This window comes from Lycorma delicatula, chromosome 1 (assembly GCF_047948215.1).
Source record: "Lycorma delicatula isolate Av1 chromosome 1, ASM4794821v1, whole genome shotgun sequence".
Lineage (NCBI taxonomy): Eukaryota > Metazoa > Arthropoda > Insecta > Hemiptera > Fulgoridae > Lycorma > Lycorma delicatula.
This window is the reverse complement of record NC_134455.1, coordinates 125,488,610-125,509,629: the sequence shown is the minus strand read 5'-3', so window position 1 is coordinate 125,509,629 and position 21,020 is coordinate 125,488,610. Positions and strand designations below refer to the sequence as shown.

The 21,020-nt window shown below is 30.9% G+C and overlaps 1 protein-coding gene across 2 annotated transcripts in view; it reads left to right on the top strand.

The window, feature by feature from the left end:
* Positions 1-15,932, top strand: part of Gyg (glycogenin 1) — a 169,967-nt gene extending 154,035 nt beyond the window's left edge. For both annotated transcript variants that reach the window (XM_075360527.1, XM_075360518.1), the window contains one exon: positions 13,049-15,932. In XM_075360527.1, the coding sequence (XP_075216642.1) occupies positions 13,049-14,617 (1,569 nt within the window). In that variant the 3' untranslated portion in view covers positions 14,618-15,932. The remainder of the gene's footprint in view (positions 1-13,048) is intronic.
* The last annotated feature ends 5,088 nt before the right edge of the window (positions 15,933-21,020 follow it).

Sequence of the window (21,020 nt, the reverse complement as noted above, 5' to 3'; positions counted from 1 at the left end):
TCATCAAGCTTCTCTAAATTCCACCGATTCATCTGACACCTTTTCTTCAGGTTTTTAAACCCCAATCTACATTTCATTATCACCAAATTATGGTCGCTATCAATGTCTGCTCCAGGGTAAGTTTTGCAGTCAACGAGTTGATTTCTAAATCTTTGCTTAACCATGATATAATCTATCTGATACCTTGCAGTATCGCCTGGCTTTTTCCAAGTGTATATTCTTCTATTATGATTTTTAAATACTTCGTGCAAAACTCTATAAGTCTGTCTTCTCTTTCATTCCTTTTGCCCAGCCCTTATTCACCCACTATATTTCCTTCCTTGCCTTTGCCAATGCTTGCATTCCAATCTCCAACTATTATTACATTTTCATCTCCTTTTACGTGTTTAATTGGTTCATCAATCTCTTCGTATACACACTCTACCTCATCATCATCATGGGCGCTTGTAGGGATATAGACGTTAAAAATCGTTGTCGGTTTAGGTTTTGATTTTATCCTTATTACAATGATTCTATCGCTATGCATCTTGAAATACTCCACTCTCCTCTCTATATACTCTATCTTCCTGTTCATCACGAAACCTACTTCTGCCTGCCGCCCATTATTTGACGCTGAGTTAATTACTCTAAAATCACCCGACCAAAAGTCGCCTTCCTCTTCCCACCGAACCTCACTAATTCCTACTATATCCACATTTACCCTATCCATTTCCCTTTTTAAATTTTCTACCCTACCAACCTTTTTTAACCTTCTAACATTCCACGCTCCGACTCGTAGAATGTTATTTTTTAGTTTTCTGGTGACCCCTTCCTTAGTAGTCCCCACCCGGAGATCCGAACGGGGGACTATTTTACCTCCGGAATATTTTACCAAGGAAGGCGCCTCCATTAATGGTAATTAATGATAGCAACGTAGTATGAATACAAATACTATCGTTATTTTTAAATCAGAATGTCCATTAATATGTTATATTGATAAATAAAATTTAAGAATTACTGACTTGATCAAAATGATTCTTTTACTATTATGTAAATTAAACTTTGAGAAAATTAGGTATAAATTTATCCACATACTTCGTTTTTAGGTGAACAGTAAAGCTAAAATTCATTGCATGTCACATATCCAGTCATTTTTTATGTAGGTATATTTTAAGCTGCTTTGCATATTACATTTTTGAATGAGCAATGTTATTCTCTCAAAAAAAAATTAAGAAAATTACACAAATATTACTTATCAGAATTGTTAAGCTATTACTAGTATATCACTTTAAAAACAAAAGTTGTACAATTGCACAAATTTTGGTGTTATGTTAGTGATGTAATTTTTTTAAAAACTGTACTCCTAAGTTGACTGTAATTTCTATACATCTAGTAATCTTTCAGTTTCATACACATTTTATGCAAATGATTGTGAAACTTTCATTTAATGAAACTTTCAAAACGAATGTATTTTATGATATATCTAAATGATTGAAATCTTGGCTACATATGTTATATTTAAAATATTTACTATAGGCTGTTGCCTCTTGACAAAAAACTGATGTTTGGCATTTACTCATTTGGAAAGAGCTTAGCAAAAAAAAGAGCTTAGCTAAAATTAAACTTTACCCACTGTTCATATCTTTTTTCTTCTCTTCTTCTTCATTTACAAATTTGGCACTATGTCTGTTCCAGCTTCTTTCATCTCTTTTTTAGTCTGCTCAAACTTCTTCATCCAATCGGTCTATAATTAAGGGATTTCAGGAGTATATTATCTTCTGTCATCCTCTCCACATGTTCCTTCCACCTTTCTCTATACTGCAAAACCTTTTCAACTGCCATTTTCCCTCAATCCAAATCGTCTTTTATCAGAGTACTTCTGTCTCTTAGAATCACGCCTTTCACTGACCGTAAGAATCTCATTTCAGCAGCTTCAACTCTTCTTAAACTCTCTCTTTTCAGAATTCATGTTTCAGTAACATACAAAAGAACCAGCATTGCTATCATATCATATAACCTGAGCTGAGTATCTCTTCAGGCTTTCCATCAAAAAGTTCTGTAATGAAGTTATGTACAGACTAAAACCTGTTAATTTTTCTTGATACTCCTTATCTTCTTTGTAACTAACATCGCAACCCAGGTTAATAAAATGAGCCACCTGTTCTAGAATTCTATTCTGGAGAGCAATTTTGCATCTTACAGGGTCCTTACCACTAAAAGCCGTCATTTTAGAAACTGATATTTTATAGTTATACTCCTCTCACAGCCTACTCAATTTATACATTGCTTTTGCAATTCATCCTCTATTTCTTGAATAATAACCTGATCACACAAAAATATGTTTAGAAAATATCCATTCCCCATTTAATCTATACGAGGAGCTACCTCTTGCTTCCACTGTTTGATGACATCATCCACAATCAAGGTTACATCCTTGTTTGACTCCTTGGTTTACCGGGTTGTTGTTTAACATCTTGATTAAATTCTGATAATTCTCTCACTAGATGTTATTGCTATTGTAATATCTTTATACGTACTCATTACATCAATAAGATGTAGGAAGCCTCTTCTCATTATCAGCCAAAATTTTGATTGGGAAATTTTGTCAAAAGCCTTTTTTAAATTCACAAAGACCAAATGAGTTTTTTTTGTTGAATTCAACTCTTTTCTCAATAATCTGTTTCAAAGTAAATATATCATCTGCTGAACCCCTCCTACTCATGACTCAACAAGCTATCCTCAATTGGTGCCAGTCTACTATTTATCATCTTCACATAAATATTTAGGCTGCATTCCAGAGACCAATAACCCTATAATTTTTGCATTGACTGCTGCCTCCCTTCTTAAAAATTGAGATCACTAACAATTCTGTCCCTTCCTTTGGCACACAAACATCAAGCCAACACTCATTAAGTAGATGCAGTAATCTCAAGTTAAGTTAAGATTTAACAACTATACATCTATACCATCAGGGCCACTAGATTTCCTATTCTTCAAAGATCTTTAATGAAATTTCTAGTTCTTTTCAAGTTTTAAAGTCTATCTTTTGTTGTGTTCCAGCCTGAGCTATATATTCCTTTTCCCTTTCCTGTGCATCAGTCCACAAACATATAAAATTAGATCACCAACTCTCTTCCCTAATAATATTCATACTTGCTCTGTCCCTCTCTTCTGCATTCATACTTCTCATAATCATATATGCTAGTGATTGTCTTCCATAAACCTCATTTTCTAAAGTAGAGACAAATTTATTCCACAACTCTTCCTGCACTTTTCATGTCATAGCCTTAGCCATGTTCTATTTTATTTTATAGAACTACTGCATTTATTCCATTTTTTGCTGGAGCTATTTATGATAAGCAAATTTCTTTTCAGCAGCAGGCTACTTTATATCTTCATCCCAGAATTTCAGCTGATTCTTTCTTTGGCTCACTATGCTCCGAGTACCTACAGCTTCGAGGGCAGCTTGCTTTATTACATCTTCAATACCCTGCCACTCCACATCTACTGAATCACTCATTGGCAGTATGTGAGATACTCATTGAGTTGGGTCTGGTATAAGGTTGCTATACTTTCCTCTTGCAATAAATATACTTTAAACACTAATCTCCTTCATCCTACTGGCTAACCTGCTCCTCTTTAATCTAACAATCAAGCTAATTTTCATCACTGATAAAAAATGAACTGAGTGGATATCACAACCTCTGTACCCTTGTATCTTTCACTTCTTCAGCTTATTTCCATTTTATGTGAATTTATGAATATTTTTTTCCTAAAATATATGTTCGTTATTGTATGTAGTAATAATTTTAAAATGGTATTAAATATGTATACACACTGATTAAATTATCAGAGATTCATCCAGATCAGTACTTAAAGAAGGAGAAGAACACATTCTGTCAGAAATTTGAAAAATGTTTTTTTGTAAATGTTGTTTAAAATTTTATTTTTTCTAGTCTTATTCCTTAGATTTTTTTTTTAATTTCTATCCTAAATACATGATCACAAATCATTGGTTCTCCAGGGCCTTTCAAAATGGTGATAGTTCATCATCATTATTATTTTTTACTGGCTCTCCAAAAGAGCCTACAAAATCAATCAGATCATTCCCCACCCTTGTATTAAAATCTCCAGCAATAACTATGAAATCTTGTGAGTTATGCTTACTTACCAGTCTCTTTAACTCATGTAAACAATTCTGTTTCTTCTTAACGTCCCTTTTCTGGAATGTAAACACCAATCACTATCATATTACCTCTATCAACTTTAAGTATAAGAACTAGGTTTTTTTTTCATTTATATTATTGTAACTTTTAATCTTATGCTTCCATTTATTGCTTATTTATATGGCAACCCCAGCCTTTACACTTTGTTTCTGGTTTACACCAGAGTATATGAGTGTTTTATCAACCAACATCTTGTGTTCCCTTGAGTTTCTTTGTGGTTGTAGTTACTACTGCAATGTGTGTCTTCCTTTCCTCCTGGATCTCCAATAATCCAGGTTCTTTAAAGGCCAAAGCACGATGAATATTCCATGAAGCAATATTGATTACATCCGTTATACCAAATTTCTTATTCTTTTTATGTTTCCAATTATTATTATTATTGCCTTTATAACTGAGACTTCTTGAAACTTGCCAGTAATATAAATTCCCCTGGCTATGTTATGAGCACTGCACAGGGTAAGATTGGTGATAGGATCTGCTAACGTACTGCCTCTAAACCTGCAGGATTTTCCTTCGGGGTTATCTCCCCAAGGCTCTTTTGTTCTCTTCATCACTGGAATTACTCCTCATCCACCTTTTTTTAATTACTTTCTTCACCTTATTTTAATTAACACATTCAGGATCCATTTTAACAAACACTTTTAAAAGACAAAAATTATATTTTAAATAACAAGGGAGGGAGATGCACTTCACTTTTAGCAAAATTATTTTTAATGCTGAGGGTGAATTTTAAGAAAAAATTTTAACAAATGAAGTTTTAAAAAACTTTCATAGATTTTTTTTGAAATGTCAAATGTCATCTTGAGGAAACAATTTTATTTACTTACTGAGCATACATTTTAGTAAAAACTTTCAGTGGAACAAGAATTAAAGCAAATAAAATTTGAAACAATTTTCATGTGAAAAAGTTTTTATATTTTGGGTGAGAAATTCTTTCTAGATAGTAGATAACTGGAATCTAGAGGAAGTCCAAGTAATTCATCATGTCCAGCATAAAATTAATTATTTTAATAATAACAATAGTATAGAAATAGATTTTACAGTAGTTTGTATATTTTATAATTTTATAACAGTATTAAACATATATTCACACTGATTAAATTATCTGAGATTTATCCAGATCACTATTTAAAGAATGACACAATCGGGTTCTTTTTGAAGATGATAATTGTAGCCTATAAATATGATTCTCCTGGCTCTTTCCGTTGACAGACGGTTTCTTTTTTTATTGAGGATAAAACTGAAATGATTGAGTTACTGAATCTGATAAAAAATGACTAGCTAGCTGCTTTACTTAGGTCAGTGCAGCACATTAGTCCTGTCCACCATTCTATGGAGGCTATGCTTTCTACTGACCTCCAGAGGAAATCTTTAGCTCAAATTTTTTTTTCTTGTTCCTATGTACTGCTAATTCTACCATAACAGAGTTATCATTGTCCTCAACTGTGCAGTTTAACCTCTAGGAGGCTGGATTTAATAAATCAGCCACGAAATGAATTGGACGCATAAATGTCTTCATTCTTTTGTGAAAATCTTTCCATAAATTGTTTCATTCCACAATTGAGAGGAAGCTGTTGTTTTGTTTATCTTTCCCAAAGTAGGAGTGAGTCTTTGGCTAATTTTTATCATTCTAGCGATATTAATTGTACGTTTAATCAAAGTGGACACTTCTGTACTGGAAAGAATGTCGCCATTAGTTAAATTTAGTTAAGGTCAAGGCAACCAGGGAACACAATAAAGTTCTGTATGTTGCTATCTTGAACAATTTCAAAAACTTTCTGTAAGTTTCTGGCCTTATCTCCCTCCAGTACCTACAATTTATGGGCTCCATACTCATCTAGGACAAGTTGAATCTGAGAAGCAACTTAGGTGGAGTCATGCCTGTTTCTTCTGTATTCAAAAACTTAGCGAAGACAGGCTTTCGATATGCTAATCATGAAGCTAAAAATACATTCATTACAAATGTTTTTCTCCAACTGTTGCACTGAAAATGCAAATCGTCAGATGAGTTGATGACGTTCCGAACATCAGTCATTGTACTATTGTATTCTGTATCTAAGAGGGTAGTAGATAAGGACTTCCTTGTTGGTGTGAAATTCCTTCCATACTTCGTGCCAAATCTCTAACGGTGCTTCGGTAACATATATAGCTCATGTCATCATAATGTTTGCTTTCATCTGAAATAAATTTACATTAGTAAGCTGACTACCCTAGAGCACAGTGTGTTCACAACAAACAATATTAATTCAGCATCTCAAAAACCTTGCACTTTGGCAAAAATATTAGCTTCCCTATCTATGATGTGGATTTACAAGAGGGAAAGAATATGTATGGATTTAGCACTAACCTGCTAATTTTCCCTGATCGAGTCAAAATAACCAGCGATGAAGGCGGACTCAAGTCGTGAGTGAATGGAGGCTAGGAGACTTCTGCTCTTTGATGTAAATGGACCCTCTTGCTCCTTAGGTTCCTCGACCAATCACATCTTCCTTGCTGAGTGTAGGTGATTTTAAACAACTATTCATTTGATGTAAAAATTGTTGTTTTGCATTCATTGGCATTTTAAAACATTTTGTCAAATGAGTTTTTTTTTCAAACTATTCTTCTGAAGGTACATCTACCTACAGTACCTTAAAACATACTAAAATATTGCTGAATATTTCTGAATATATAATAAATTAAACATAAGTAGTGTTTGATAAATTTGTGTTTGTTTATTTTGGAAATGCTATTTAACAGATGAGAAAAATGTACATATAATTTTATTCTTAATAAAATAGTCAAATGGTACACATCAGTAACTAATTATTAAACATTATAATTTGATTAACTATTTTAATTTTGGTAACTATTTTAATAAAGTAAATTTATAAATCTAATTCTAATGGTTATTCAAAACAGTTTTTTAACAAATATAACATTTAATCTACATTCTTTAAGAATTAACTTTTTAGGTGAACAACCAAAATTTAGACTGCTCACAATGTTTATGGCTTGCCTTACATTTTTAGTTAAAATTAACCATTATTAATTATAATATATGAATTTTGTACCTGCATTTACCTCCTTTTTGTCCTTTACTATCATTTTGAAGTGTTCCAATATATTGTTTCTTTTTCTTCCAATTTTTAAACCAGTTTCAAAAATTGTGGAGTGAAGAATTGTTAAGTGCAGTTTTATAGATATAATGATTTTTATGAAAATTAATCACATATGAAGTTAAACATTCAAGTTATCTGGTATGAAGCAGCTCTAACTGGCAAAGATAATAACATCACGTTTTGATGATGAGTACCATTCCGTTTTGGAAAAAGCAAAACGGTACTCATCATTTTTTATTGACTAAAATGTATGAATGACTGAGCTGGTGCAAGTGTGCAGTCATCGCATTACCAATATCGTTTAATTAGTACAATGATAAAAGGGGTTGGGATTAACACTAGCAGGTGCAGGCTTTGGTCAATAAAATTTATTTACATTTATATGTAACGGTATGTGTACCTGGATTGATTACTATTGTTGTATGGATGACTGAGAACAATAATCCTACCCTATTTTCAATGTTTATTGTCAATTCTTTTTCATTCATTTGTCTAGATGGACTTGATAGTCAGGGTTGTATTCCTTAGGTGTGGTTAGATAGGACCTGAAAAACGTAGTGAAAAATGTACGTACATGTATGTGGCTCAGGTAAATTTATAGAAATGAACATCAATATGTGTCTGGGCTAAAAAAAATTACCTAAAAAAATTTCCAGATTTTTCTTGGTTATTTATTTTTTGGGGAATATTTCCAAAAATAAATTCCTTCCTCGTACACATCTCTGCTCTGTTCCTAATCACTCACATGATACTTATGTTTAATTTTACTTTTTCAAACGCTTTTTCTAAAACCTGTTTAATTAATCTGACAGACTAATGAATTTAACAAAGCAATATATTAAAATTTGCAACTTTTTTATACATGTAGGAAAAATAAATTTTCTTAATTCTTGCCTTCATTTGTTCTTTTAATAAATGTTAGTCACTCATGAATAGAAATATATAGTCTTGCAAACTATTTGAAAATTAAAAAGAGATCCAAATTAAATTTGTTACATATTAAAATTAACAGTTTTTAAACATGCAACTCACCAAACATGAATAAGTATAGTCAATTTTAATCATAACAAGTTAACCTATCTCGTTTAAACAAATTTTAATATGATTATATACATTTTTTAGTGATGTGTAGCTTATTAATGGAATGAAGTGAAGATAATCCATTCTTCTCTCATGTAAAGAAAGAGATAAGTTGCAAATTTTAATTTATTGCTTTACTATACTAATTATTTATAATTTTATTACACTAAAATTTGGATTATTACTATTCAAAGAAAGGATTTTAGGCATGTAATTAAACAAGTTACTGTTTTTATACAAAACTATGATAATTGTATTATAATACTACATTTCACTGCACTGTGTGCTGTTGGTGGGCCTTTATTATTTACTAAATATTTAATAAAGGTTTATAATTTTTATTCAAAAAAAGTTTACGCAGAAAAAACCACGTAATAATAAAAATCATACCATAATAAAAATTATAAAATATCTGAAAATTATAATTGTCTTGAATCAGTCTAACTTAATTGAAAAAAATCACTAGAAAAAGATGTATTTGGTTGCATTTCATAGTTGGATATATAGCAGTATAGCATTTCATTGGTAAAGGATATGAAAAAATAGGATGAAAAATTACTGAAATGAAAAGTTTAGACAGTTTTAAGATGTATGTATGTATCATACTTAAATAATGACGTAACATCCTTAAGGAGAATAAAATCTTATCACCAGCTTATTGGGGAAAATGAGGAATGAAGTAATTTTCAAAAATCTTCTTCAATAAGCCAAATAAATTGTTGCAATACAGCGTGATTTATCTACCAAAATTTAGTTGATATTTAGAACTACAGCTGACCCTTTCATCCAGTTTACCAGTTAGAATGGTTGTGTAGTGAATATCATTATTTTCAGAAAAAGAAATCCTGACTAGTGTTCTTTCTGTCATGGAGCAAATGTAAATGTAATGAAAAAAATCTTAAGAATAGGAAATGGATAACTTTAATATAAATAAAGTTGATTGTTTCATCTAGAAATATCTTGAAACACTCTTTTGACCAGAATAAACATATAGACTCACCAGGTTTATAGATTAGAGCAATAAAAGGAACAGGATTATGCGAAGGGTAGAAGTCATATGGAAGGTGTGCAGATATTAACATCTGTATGCATATGAAGCCTGAATGATAAAATTCAAAATTATTAATCAAATTAAGGTAGGTAAAATCATAAAACGACTCTAATAAAATATATCTTGTCTTTTATAAGAAATCTTGATCTTTTATTCAATCCTGATTAAGATTGAATAACGTATGAGAATAGTAGAAAACACTATGTACTATATTTGTAAAATGATTTATTTGTACAGAAAGGTGTGTAAGAACATCTAGATAGGTTGAATGATATTTATATTCTAAATTCAGCTCTATTAATAGATCTAAGAGAAAAGGGAGAAGGACAGACCAAGGAAGAGATTAGCCAGAATATGGTCAACCTAATACATACATTAATGAGTGATGATAAAAATACTCTTGCAAATATTTTCAAGTTTATTTTAATCTTAAATTTAAGTCTTAATATTAGCAAATGTCTTTCCTGCATGAAACCAGTTATTTGTCTAATATCTAAAGAGTTCTAGAATAATAAATAAATAAAACAAATATATTATTTATTGAATATCAATAAATAATAAAACAAATATTTAACAGAATTTTATTCTAAAACAGATTTTTAGAGAATTTTTAGAAAATTTGTAAATACCTACCACCTACTCTATCCTTCACTAAATTATAGTATGATTGAACTTTCTTGATTGCCTCTAATTTTTCCAATTACATTTTTTAAGTTAAATTTCAGTTTTTTAATGAATTGAGGATTATTATTATAAATAATATTTTCAAAAGCCTCCACTGGAAAAAATCTGATCATATGAAATATTGTTGGTTGTAATCCTTTTGCATTCATCATAAAAAAATTTCATGGGTTCGACTATTGCACGTGCTGTAGAATAATCTGGTTGTAGGTAACAATGACTATATTCAGACTTTAAAAGGATTATAATTTTCTTCCATGAATTTTTTGTCATTATTTCATCTACTTTGTAATTAATTATTTAACATTAAATATCATGCACTTTTATTAGATTCATAGTATAATATTTCTTCTACTTTTGCGGTACTGTTGTTGTTGGAAATGAGTTATTATTGACTTCTGAGGTCAACCTACAGTTTCTTCCAATTTAAAAACACAAATTGAAAGTTGACTCACTAATCCTATTCATCTAAACAAAATGATTGATGTTATCTCTCCTTACTACCACTTCATTCTGGTTTAAATATTTTACAGATCATTCAACTTCATCTTAATCTGTAATTTATGTAAGGAAATTTATTATAATATTATGTCAAGCAGTGGCATGTTGTAACCAAGAAAACATTCTTAAACATAGCAGAATATAATCATTAATCAATTACAAATCATTAAATAGTAGTATTAATGTATGGATATGTTTATTGTCCATAAATTTCTCCTAGTTGGGAGTGATGGAAAAAATTATGGCTCAGTAATATACTTCTTCAAGTACTAAAACACAGAGATGAGCTTTAGGAAACTAGAGATTGTTCTCAAATGTTTTACTTCCAAAGAAAATCCAATTTTATTCCAGCATATGTTTTTAAACAGCTCATTGCAAAATTCTCATATAGTTCAATAAAATTTTGGTTTTATCCTGGGTAAAAATTCTCTAGTCATTTTAAAAAGGCTTGAAGCATTTCTTAGCAGATTTGGTTTCATTGAGGGTACTGTTTCTCTATTAGTGTAATTATGACTTGGTGTGACTTGGTAGTGAATCTGTTCCTATCCATTGGCTGCACAATAAGCCCAGTGCTGATGTGTCTATTGAATAGAATTTTCCTAATCCTTACTAAAGTACAAAATAATACATTATCTACGTTTTGAATAAATCTGCTCTAAGTGGTATACATTCACCTTTTTATGAATAACATCAGTTGTTATTACATGGGTAAATAAATAAAGAAGTTATCTATAAATATTATTTTTTAACATCTTATGAACTGTAGGCCTTTCATTGAGGTCTAAAAAAAAAAAAAAAAAAAAAAAAAAAAATTTTTAACTGTACTCCTCAATGAATTGCTGAATTGAGTTGTACGATTAAGTCCCAATAGTCAACAGTTTAAGACGACTTCTCAAATAAAAGTATTTTTAATTAATATAATTTTTTATGTAATTATTAGTATCACTTTTAACAAACCCATTGCTGATATGTTTGATGTTACAAAGTTCTGCTTTATATTACTGTTTAATAAACATTGTGATTTTTACAGAAAGATGTATTTTTCATTATGAAAATATAAATTTATTTCAAATTACATTTCCTCTTGATATTACTTTTATTTTTTGATTTATTAATACCTATTTGTAATGCATATAAACTACATCTTATGCATTACCTAATGTTTGACATTACCAATTATTACATATTAATTATTCCAATCGCTCAGTTTTACCAACAAGCAAGATTTTAACATCACAGCAGACCAATGTTCTAAGATGTAGCAGGACCTATTATCATACCTACTTGAAATGTGGTTACTTTTATATGAATTTGATTATCAATGTTATTTATTTTTGAAATTTTAAAATTGACCCCTCTTCATTCTAAAGTGAAGATATAAAAACATTAACTGTAGCTGAGCATTTTTAACCACTTCATACACCGCTTACAGAGTATTGTGGTCCTTGGTGTTGGAAATGGATTTTGAAATATATTTGTTGTTAATATTTGTTGTGTTTAAAATTGTTTTGCTCATTTAGAATGTTGTTGTGTTTCTGTATGTTCATTTAGTATCTACTTTGTGATTATGTGTATAATTTTGTTTTATTTATGGTTTAGTATGCAATTTCATAGCCTACATTTTTGAATTTGTATGTAATTTGTTTAATTTAAACATTGATGTTCCATTAATAACACTACTAAAAAGTGGTTGGTTTGTTCATTTTTGACAAGAGTCGACCTATTTTCTTTTAAATTTATTTCTATTATTATGATATCAAAACCAAGTAGTTTTATAAGAAAGAAAAAAATAAGTGAATTTGTGCATAATAATTTGGTCGGCTGTCAGGACTATATTTTTAATTAACTAAGAATATACTCAAAAACTGTTTTGACAAAATAAAAATAAAGAATTAAATGCATATTTTGCTTGTCAAACAACCATTGTCAGTAGCTGGAATTAATTTAAAAAATAATAAAGAAAATATAAAACTAAAAAGCATCACCTAATGAAGTTTGAACATCAGCTCAAGTAAGAGCAAAAATTTAATTTATAAGATTTTGCTTGGCATGATCGGTTTGTCAAGGTCTTTTTATATACATATATATTTTTTTTCAATAAATAAAGATAAACTTTATTATACTACTTGTATTTTATAAGGCATATACTTGCATTTGGTGTATGTATGTGTCTGTGAGTTTATTTTTTTTATTCATTAAATTGTTTTTTACTAATTTTTTATAACTATTAATAAGGTAAGATAAGTTAAAAGTTAATTATTAAGTGTAGACAATTGTCAAACAATTTTTGATCATTTATTTAAAGAGATCAAGCAAAACTTAAGTGTTAATGGATGATTAAAAACTCATAAACAAATTGAATACTGTGAAAGGTTCTTGAAGGATTTCATGCATATAATTTTTCTTAAAGAGAATTTTTCTATTTTTAGGCTGGCCTGGCAGGTGCTTTGTCTAGTATAAAACTTGGAACGCCATTATCTGAAGAAGAAACTGCCCTTCAAGAACATTTAAGGCGGCAGGGCTGGGAAGAAGGTAATATTGACTATATGGGTAGGGACTCTTTTGACAATATATGGAAAAAAATCTGTGAAACTTTAGCAGATGTTACACCATCATATCCATCTACAACACCTTCTGCAGTGGTTTCACCTGCTACCAAATCAGCTGCAACTGCACCTGAACCCTTGCCTACTCAACCTTCAGCAACAGTTCCACTGCCTTCTGAATCTACTCCTACAGGTTTAGAGGGAGGTGGAGTAATGCCACCTTCTTCTCAGCCTGTTCCATCACCCTTGGAATCTGTTTCAACTGCTGTAACCTCTTCTAAACCTGTTACACCTCCTTTAGAATCTGCTTCAATAGCACCATCTTCAGCTGAATCAGCAGCAAATGATGCCCAATCTACTGAAGTTCTTCCACCATTACTAGAACCGACTTCAACCCCAGCCTCACTAGAACAACCTCAGGGAAAAACAAGTCAAACTGTATCAATCCCTCCTGTCCCAGAAACAAAATTACCGGAATCAGTTCCTGTTTCTCATCCTGAACAACTTAAATTAGAATCTCAATCCAGTGAAAAGTTAATAAAACCAACAACTACAACACAATCGAGCATACAGTTCACTGATCCTAAACAATCCAGCCAGCCAATATCAGCTGAACAAACGACTGAAGTAACTGCAACTAAACCTGTATCAACAATTGATGAAAAACCTGTTGAACCAGTAGTTCCTATTTCCTCACCAAAAGATCAGGTGTCTGAATCCATGTCTTCAGAGCCTCCAAAGACTGATTCTAAACAATCTGAAGCTACTGCTAAAACAATAGGAACTGAAGAGAAACCTGCCACTGCACCCCAACCATTTATACCAACTGACTCTCCACCTGCTTTGTCAAATCCTGTGGTAACACCATCTTCTGCTGAAGCAGCCATTCCTCCATCCAATCTTGAACAATCAAAAGCTACACAAGAACCTGTTCTTCCACATGCAGTACAACCACCAACACCAACACCTACTGAAGCCTCACCAACACCTATTGAACCACCATCTCTTCCAGTAACTGTTCCTTCAAGTACAGTACCGTCAACTCCACAACAGCAACCATCGATTGTACCAGCATCAGAAGAAAGATCTGTCCTCACACCTCCACCATCACCAGAACAACCTACGCCATTTTTACCTTCTCCACAAGTTGTTACTCCATCAACTCCAACAATAACTGCTCCCACCCCACCTACTTCTCCTCCTGCTGTTTCTCAGGAACCACCACTGAATGTTGCAAAATTAAAAGTTCAAGAAGAAATACCTCAAACACCTCCAGTTACTGAGACAGGTGCACCGTTAAGTCTTCCAGAAGCAACTGGAGATGAACCTCCTGTTCCACCTAAGAGGAAGGGAGGAAAAGGAGGTGGTGGTGCTGGAGTAGCAGCTCAAGGAGAACAGGTTGGTAAACAGCAACAATCAAAAGGAGGTAAAGGTGGAAAAGGAAAGAAGTAATTACAAAATTAAATAAATATGATATTTTTTTAATTAATATATATCAATTAAACAAACGTCTTAATAATAAATTTTGTGTACATTACTATAAATAATAAGGTATTATAAAACAAAATTACAGGGTACATAATCAAATGTAAAAAATAAACTGTTTATGGTAATTTTATTCAACTATTTCTTTTTTTAAGGAAAGGTATCAGTATTTACAATGAATAAATACATATTTTAATTAAGGTATGAAATAAAATAGTAGATAATATGTTTGAAAACATTTATAGTTCTGTTGTAACAATAAATATATAACATATGTTCTGTTGTAACATATTATAATTATTATTTAGTACTTAAATATAATTATTTATCAATTATATTATTCATTCAATCTTTGATAAATAACTACTACAACTGGATAGAACATGGTGATAGAAAATTCACATATAACCTTCTCTCTGTAATCATATGAAAATGAATATCTAGTCATAATTAAAAGTTTTAAATTGTATTAAAAACCTGATAAAATGAACAAACATTTAATATATATTTTAATAATAACCTTACAATTTTTACATTTCATAAATCTTACATAATTTTTTTTTCATTATTTTTAAAATGCCTATTCCCGACTTTGCTTTATTATTTTTTAAAGTCATGTTGGCTTTAACTTAATTTCAATATTAAAATGCCTTGATAATGAAAAATATAATTTTTATTTAAATTAATTCTAGTCATTTAGAATTATAATGTAATATTTTTTTTATAAAGATATGAAACAAAACAGTACTATGATTGTAGTATATAATTATATAAAATATTTCAGTAAAGGTTGATAACATATTAAATTTTACTATATATTTTAAAATCATATCTAAACATTGTAACTAATACTGAAATGTGCTAAAAATAACACACTAATTAATAAAATTATAATTTAATAAAACAGAATTCTTGTGAAAATCTGTTTAAGTTTTGCAATCATTCTGATGTAAAAATTTAATTACTACTAGTTTGATGATACATTTTTCAGACATGTATAATTTAAGTAAGTCCATTTATTACGAAAAACTGAATAAATATACTTCAGTATTAAAGATTATTATTTACTTTTAAATATTCTTTTTAACTTTATTTATTTATGTAGATACATAATAATTTTTTCTTGTACGTAATTTATTAACTTTAACTGATTATTAAAATCATTAATAAATTAAATGATGCTTCTGTAATTGTGTTCTACTCATTTTTCTTATAATATTGTGAACTGTGTGAAAACCTGTAAAGGTGATATTAGCGGCAATTAATAAACTATTTTTATTAATATGTTAATTTTTCTTTAAATACACCATCCACTATATTTATATTTTAAGTGGTAGTGAGATGATTGTTTTGAAAAACCAGTTTCAGCATGTGATAATATATATGTTTCAATATATTTCAAAATAAAGAGAATTATACCAGTATTCCAGAAGGTTTCTTGTAAACTGGTTAGATGTACTCCTCTCATTAAAATAATACAAAGTGTTTATACTAAACATGGGTTTGGAAAACATTTGTTATTGGGTTGTGATTAGTGAAAAAGTTTCCCCTGATTTCTCCTCCAGTGGTAAATTTAGGCTAGACTGAAATTCCTGAGAGACAATTTTGAGAAAAAATTAGTGGTTTATGTTTATCGACTTGAAAATGTGTCCTATAAATTATTTCTGGTGGCATACAAGAAAACTATGCTCATTTTTGTGAGAATAATCCTGCTAAGCAACAATTAAAGCCTGAAAAGCTTTCTTTCCTCTAACATTTCCCTCGTTCTTGACATGAAAGCTCTGATACGCCCCTGTTGTAGATGAACATATCCCTTTTGGTTCCCCTTTTTTGTTACCTTAGAATACCTATACCTCATTTACCATATTTTTGATTCGGGTATTTACAAGATTTATGGATATTTTAAATAGTTATAGTATTTATAGTATTTTAAATAGTAAAGAAAGATCAAGTTTATCTAATTAATGTTATTAAAAATTCATTAAAAAATTATACTGTTTTAGTTTAATGGTTCAATCTTTACATTATGGTAGTAAAATAAGCTCCTTACTTAAAGGCCAAAGTATCATGATGCAATGCAAAAAGTGTTCTGACAATTAGTCTAATAGAAGTGAATATTCTTATTTTTGTAAGTACAAGTGACTTTTTTCTCCGTATTTCATATTTATGGACAAAAAAAAACCTTGTTCCCTAGATAATGTGGCTGTGAATTAAATCAATCATAAGAAATATTTGGAAAGGACTGTCTTCCCAAACAATAAATTAATATGTTGTCCCTTTTTATCTCTGCAGCAGGGAAATAATAATAGCATATTCAACTAAACAGTCTGTATAACTGCGAAAGTTGAAATCATTTTGAACTTGCGAGTACTGAGAACAATCTTACACAACTTATCTAAACATTCAACAGATCATATTTACAGCTAATATTTTGTATCCAAACAAACTGAGGTCCTGTAGTAGTACTTACAGGACCATACCAGATTCAAAAACATGTTTTAATTATAATAAAAAGGAGAGTCAACATAATTAAAACCATTAGTTATCAACAAATTCCAATGCTCAAAAAATTTAATCACAAGTAGTCATGCTGATTAAATTTACCTCATTCTACATGAGGTAGAATTTAACATGAAAACAACTGTTAGGTAAAAGTATATAAATGCGTAAAATGTATAAATCTAATGTACATATAGGCTCAATCAATATTTCAATAGTATGTTCCTAACATCAGTAAAGGAAAAATTAGTAAATGAAGGTCCAGAGACAGCTTTTATCAGTTAGTCTTCCTTTTGTGGTTTTTACAAAGTGATCTTTATTTCTAGAATTGAATGAACTAGTTAAATGAAATTTGGATTTTTTTTTAAAATAAAATTCTGTGAAATAATCAAATTGATTGGTGTAAAAAAGTTTATCCATTTTTTGTTGATTTTAAATCTGCATTTGATAGCATTATAAATTATCAGCTCTGCTTTATAAATTATAGATGGTATGGGTTATCAAATAAAATGATATTGATCTTAAAAAATTATTTGGGTACAATTTTTTGAGTATAGTTTAATGATGGTATGACGGAATCCTTTTTCTCTAATTATGATGTCAAGCTGGACTGCTATCTCTGTGCTTTGTTTAAGAATCATTAGTACGAAGAACAGGAGGAAGGAGTATTTTATCAAGTGCTCAGCAATATTATGTTTTTAGTGCTTCATCATTGCATTATGAAAAAAAAAAATAATTTTAAAAAAATTAAAAAAACTTTAAAAAATAATAGTACTAAGAAGTTAAAAACTACAAAACACTTTAAATTATGTTGACTCCGGGTACTGAGGAATAGTACATATATCAACATAACTTTTTTCTTTTTTCTAAGCCTTCGGTACCACTGTTAGTTATTGCTTCAGAGGATGAGATGAAATGGCAATTTGTCAGGATTCAAACCCAGGACCTCCAGATGAATATCACTATAACCTTTTTTTTTTAACCCCATTTACGGGTGCTAAGCAGTGTTGGGCTCGCTAACAGGTTTTGCAGAATGTTATTAAGTGCATATGTACTTCTGTGCACTACCAACTAAACCTCTACCCTTGGCACCCTTCCCCCTGGAACAGCTAGTAGAGCACTATTACGAGGAGGGGTTAACTCCCCCCACACACAATTGGTCACCACAAGGAAACATCAAAGCCATACCATCACACATATCACAAAAGGATATCAAACACACTTCCAACCAAGCACAACACTCCCACAGGCACATGAGACCTCCTCAAACACACACACCGCATGCATACAGACCACACCAATACACAGACATAGACATTGCAAGAACTCACGTGAAGAGAAACACCAAGCACGAACCGCACTATCGAAAAAGGTACCCATCAACCACACATGCACTCATCATGTGCACACACACACACCTAGCAAAACATGCACTCAATTCACATACTTACCCATAACAGCCATCAGTCATTGCTTCAGTGATGATGGCAACACGCTCAGGCACTGGGAACGGAGTGTCCAAGACCATAATGCGCCAAGGCGTCCCCCGCATACTCGCAGGAGCCCCCAGGCACTCAGCCACAGACCTGTCCAGCCCGGCACCCACGACATCTTCTTCTCTGCTGGAACTCCTTCCATACATGGAGCTTGTCTGTGACCTTCCTAGCATATCGAGCACAGCAGTCCACTTGTTCTCTTCACTCGTTAATAATCGCTGAGTGTCTTCCGGCTGGAACATATTTCCGTAAACCAGGGTATGTAATAACTGTTTTTGCTTTTACCTGAAACGTGGACATCTGAAGTAGATGTGTAGGGGGACTCTCCTCCTCTCCACACTCCAGACAGAGGTTGGTGTGGTCTAGATCGAATCCGAGCAGGTACGCCCTAAATCCGCCATGACCTGCCAGAAACTGAATGAGATTGTAATCCAGCAAGCCATGTGATCTCCTACACCAATCCTTGATGTCCTTGATGCATCCAGGCGGTGCATCCAAGGGATGGTGGACGCACCGGCAATATCAATATAACCTAACCAAACATAACTTATGCTCACTTCGATCACTAACTTCTTCTAATTAACGTTAAATAGTGTATAGTACGCATAAGTAACGATTATTAAACAATATCAATAAGGGTAGGTTATGTTGTGTAAGTGACCTATGCTCGCTAACAGATATATATTCTGTTTAATAAATTGTAATAATACATTTAATATGTTTTTTTTTTTTGACAAAAAATTTGCATAAAAATAGTGAAAAAAGTAGTGGTGCAATAACAAACAAGTATCGTAGCTTTAAGCAGAAATTACCTATCTTGGTTTGTCTACTTCATGAAAAATATCTGGATGATGAACAGCTAAACTTCAACAAAACCAAAAGATAGACATTTAAGCAATAAACAACATTTCATAGCAATGAAGTAAAGATGAACCATTACATAAGTACATAGCAATGAGTGAAACAAGACATAAAATCCTCCTATTCAACACCATCCAATCTTTACTTAAAAAGAATAGTTACTTATTCTTAAAAAAATAAAAATAAAATCAATTTCTACAAACCAGATAACAAAACTGTTTTCATGTAATTCAGCACAATACTGCAGCTTAAGAGAAAGAACCTTATATCCTATTGTTGCCATCTTAATAAACTAGCAAACAATTCCAAAATCTTCCCATCAATTTATTTAAAATACAGTTAAAAGATTTTCTTTTTCGGAAGCAATATTATTTCTTTATTGTTGAATTTTTAATAATACTAATTAAAAAACACTGAATTCTTTGCATTTCGTTCAACATAAATATAAATACAAATTCAAATAATTTACATTAACACTTTTTTAATTGTGAATTATGTTTTGTATTTAATATCTTCTTATACTTTCTTACCTTAACATTTTCATTTGCTTATATTTTAAATTATTAATATGGACTTCAATTATATCTATTTTTTACCTATAATTACTCCTGTATTCTTTGGTGCTTCTTTGATTAAGGTCTTTTGTCACAGTTTTCCTTAATCCAACCAGGCAAATCATTTTTTTACATACCTCCCAGTAAGTTATATCATACATTAATCTTGATTCTATCAAGGAATGATACTTCTTTAATAACTTTGTTATACAAAATTCAAAAAATAAAATTTATATGACTTTTTTATTTTATGTATATGTTTCTTCCAAGGCAGATTCACATCTAAACTTACTCCCAGATATTTAACCATATTTGCGCGTACAGTTTGGCATGTACAATTTATGTTTGTCTTACAGTTTAATTGTGATATTTTATGTCATTTAACATTTCTGGCAGACATTTTAATTGAAAAATTAACTAATTTGTCTTCATTAAATTTAAACTCAAGCCACTGATTAACCACCACCTAATTTTGATAAGGTCTTCTTCAGTACTTTCCCTTATTTCAAATGCACTTTTAGCTTCATAATTTAATACTGATCATCTGCAAATGTTGTCACTCTACTAATAAATTTTTCACTACATAAATCATTTACATATATAATAAGTAAAATAGCTTTTTCTACTTTTGTTGTGGTGAGGCAACATTTAAATTTCAGAAACATAGTTACTTTACTTCTCTCATCAAAAAATGTTATGAACTTTATTTTGGCTCCAAAGTTGGTGACCAGGACAAATATTTGGCCCCTCACATTTGTTGTACTACTTTTGTCAGACCACTTACAAGGTAGTCAAAGAAAGGGCTCTTGGCAGATGAACTTTGCTGTTCCAATGATTTGAGGGAAACAAAAGATCATGCCATCAATTGCTACTTTTATCTCCTTAATATTGCAGGCATTAGTTCAAAATCAAAGCACATTATTTCACACCCTAATTTATCATCTGCCATGAGGCCTGTGG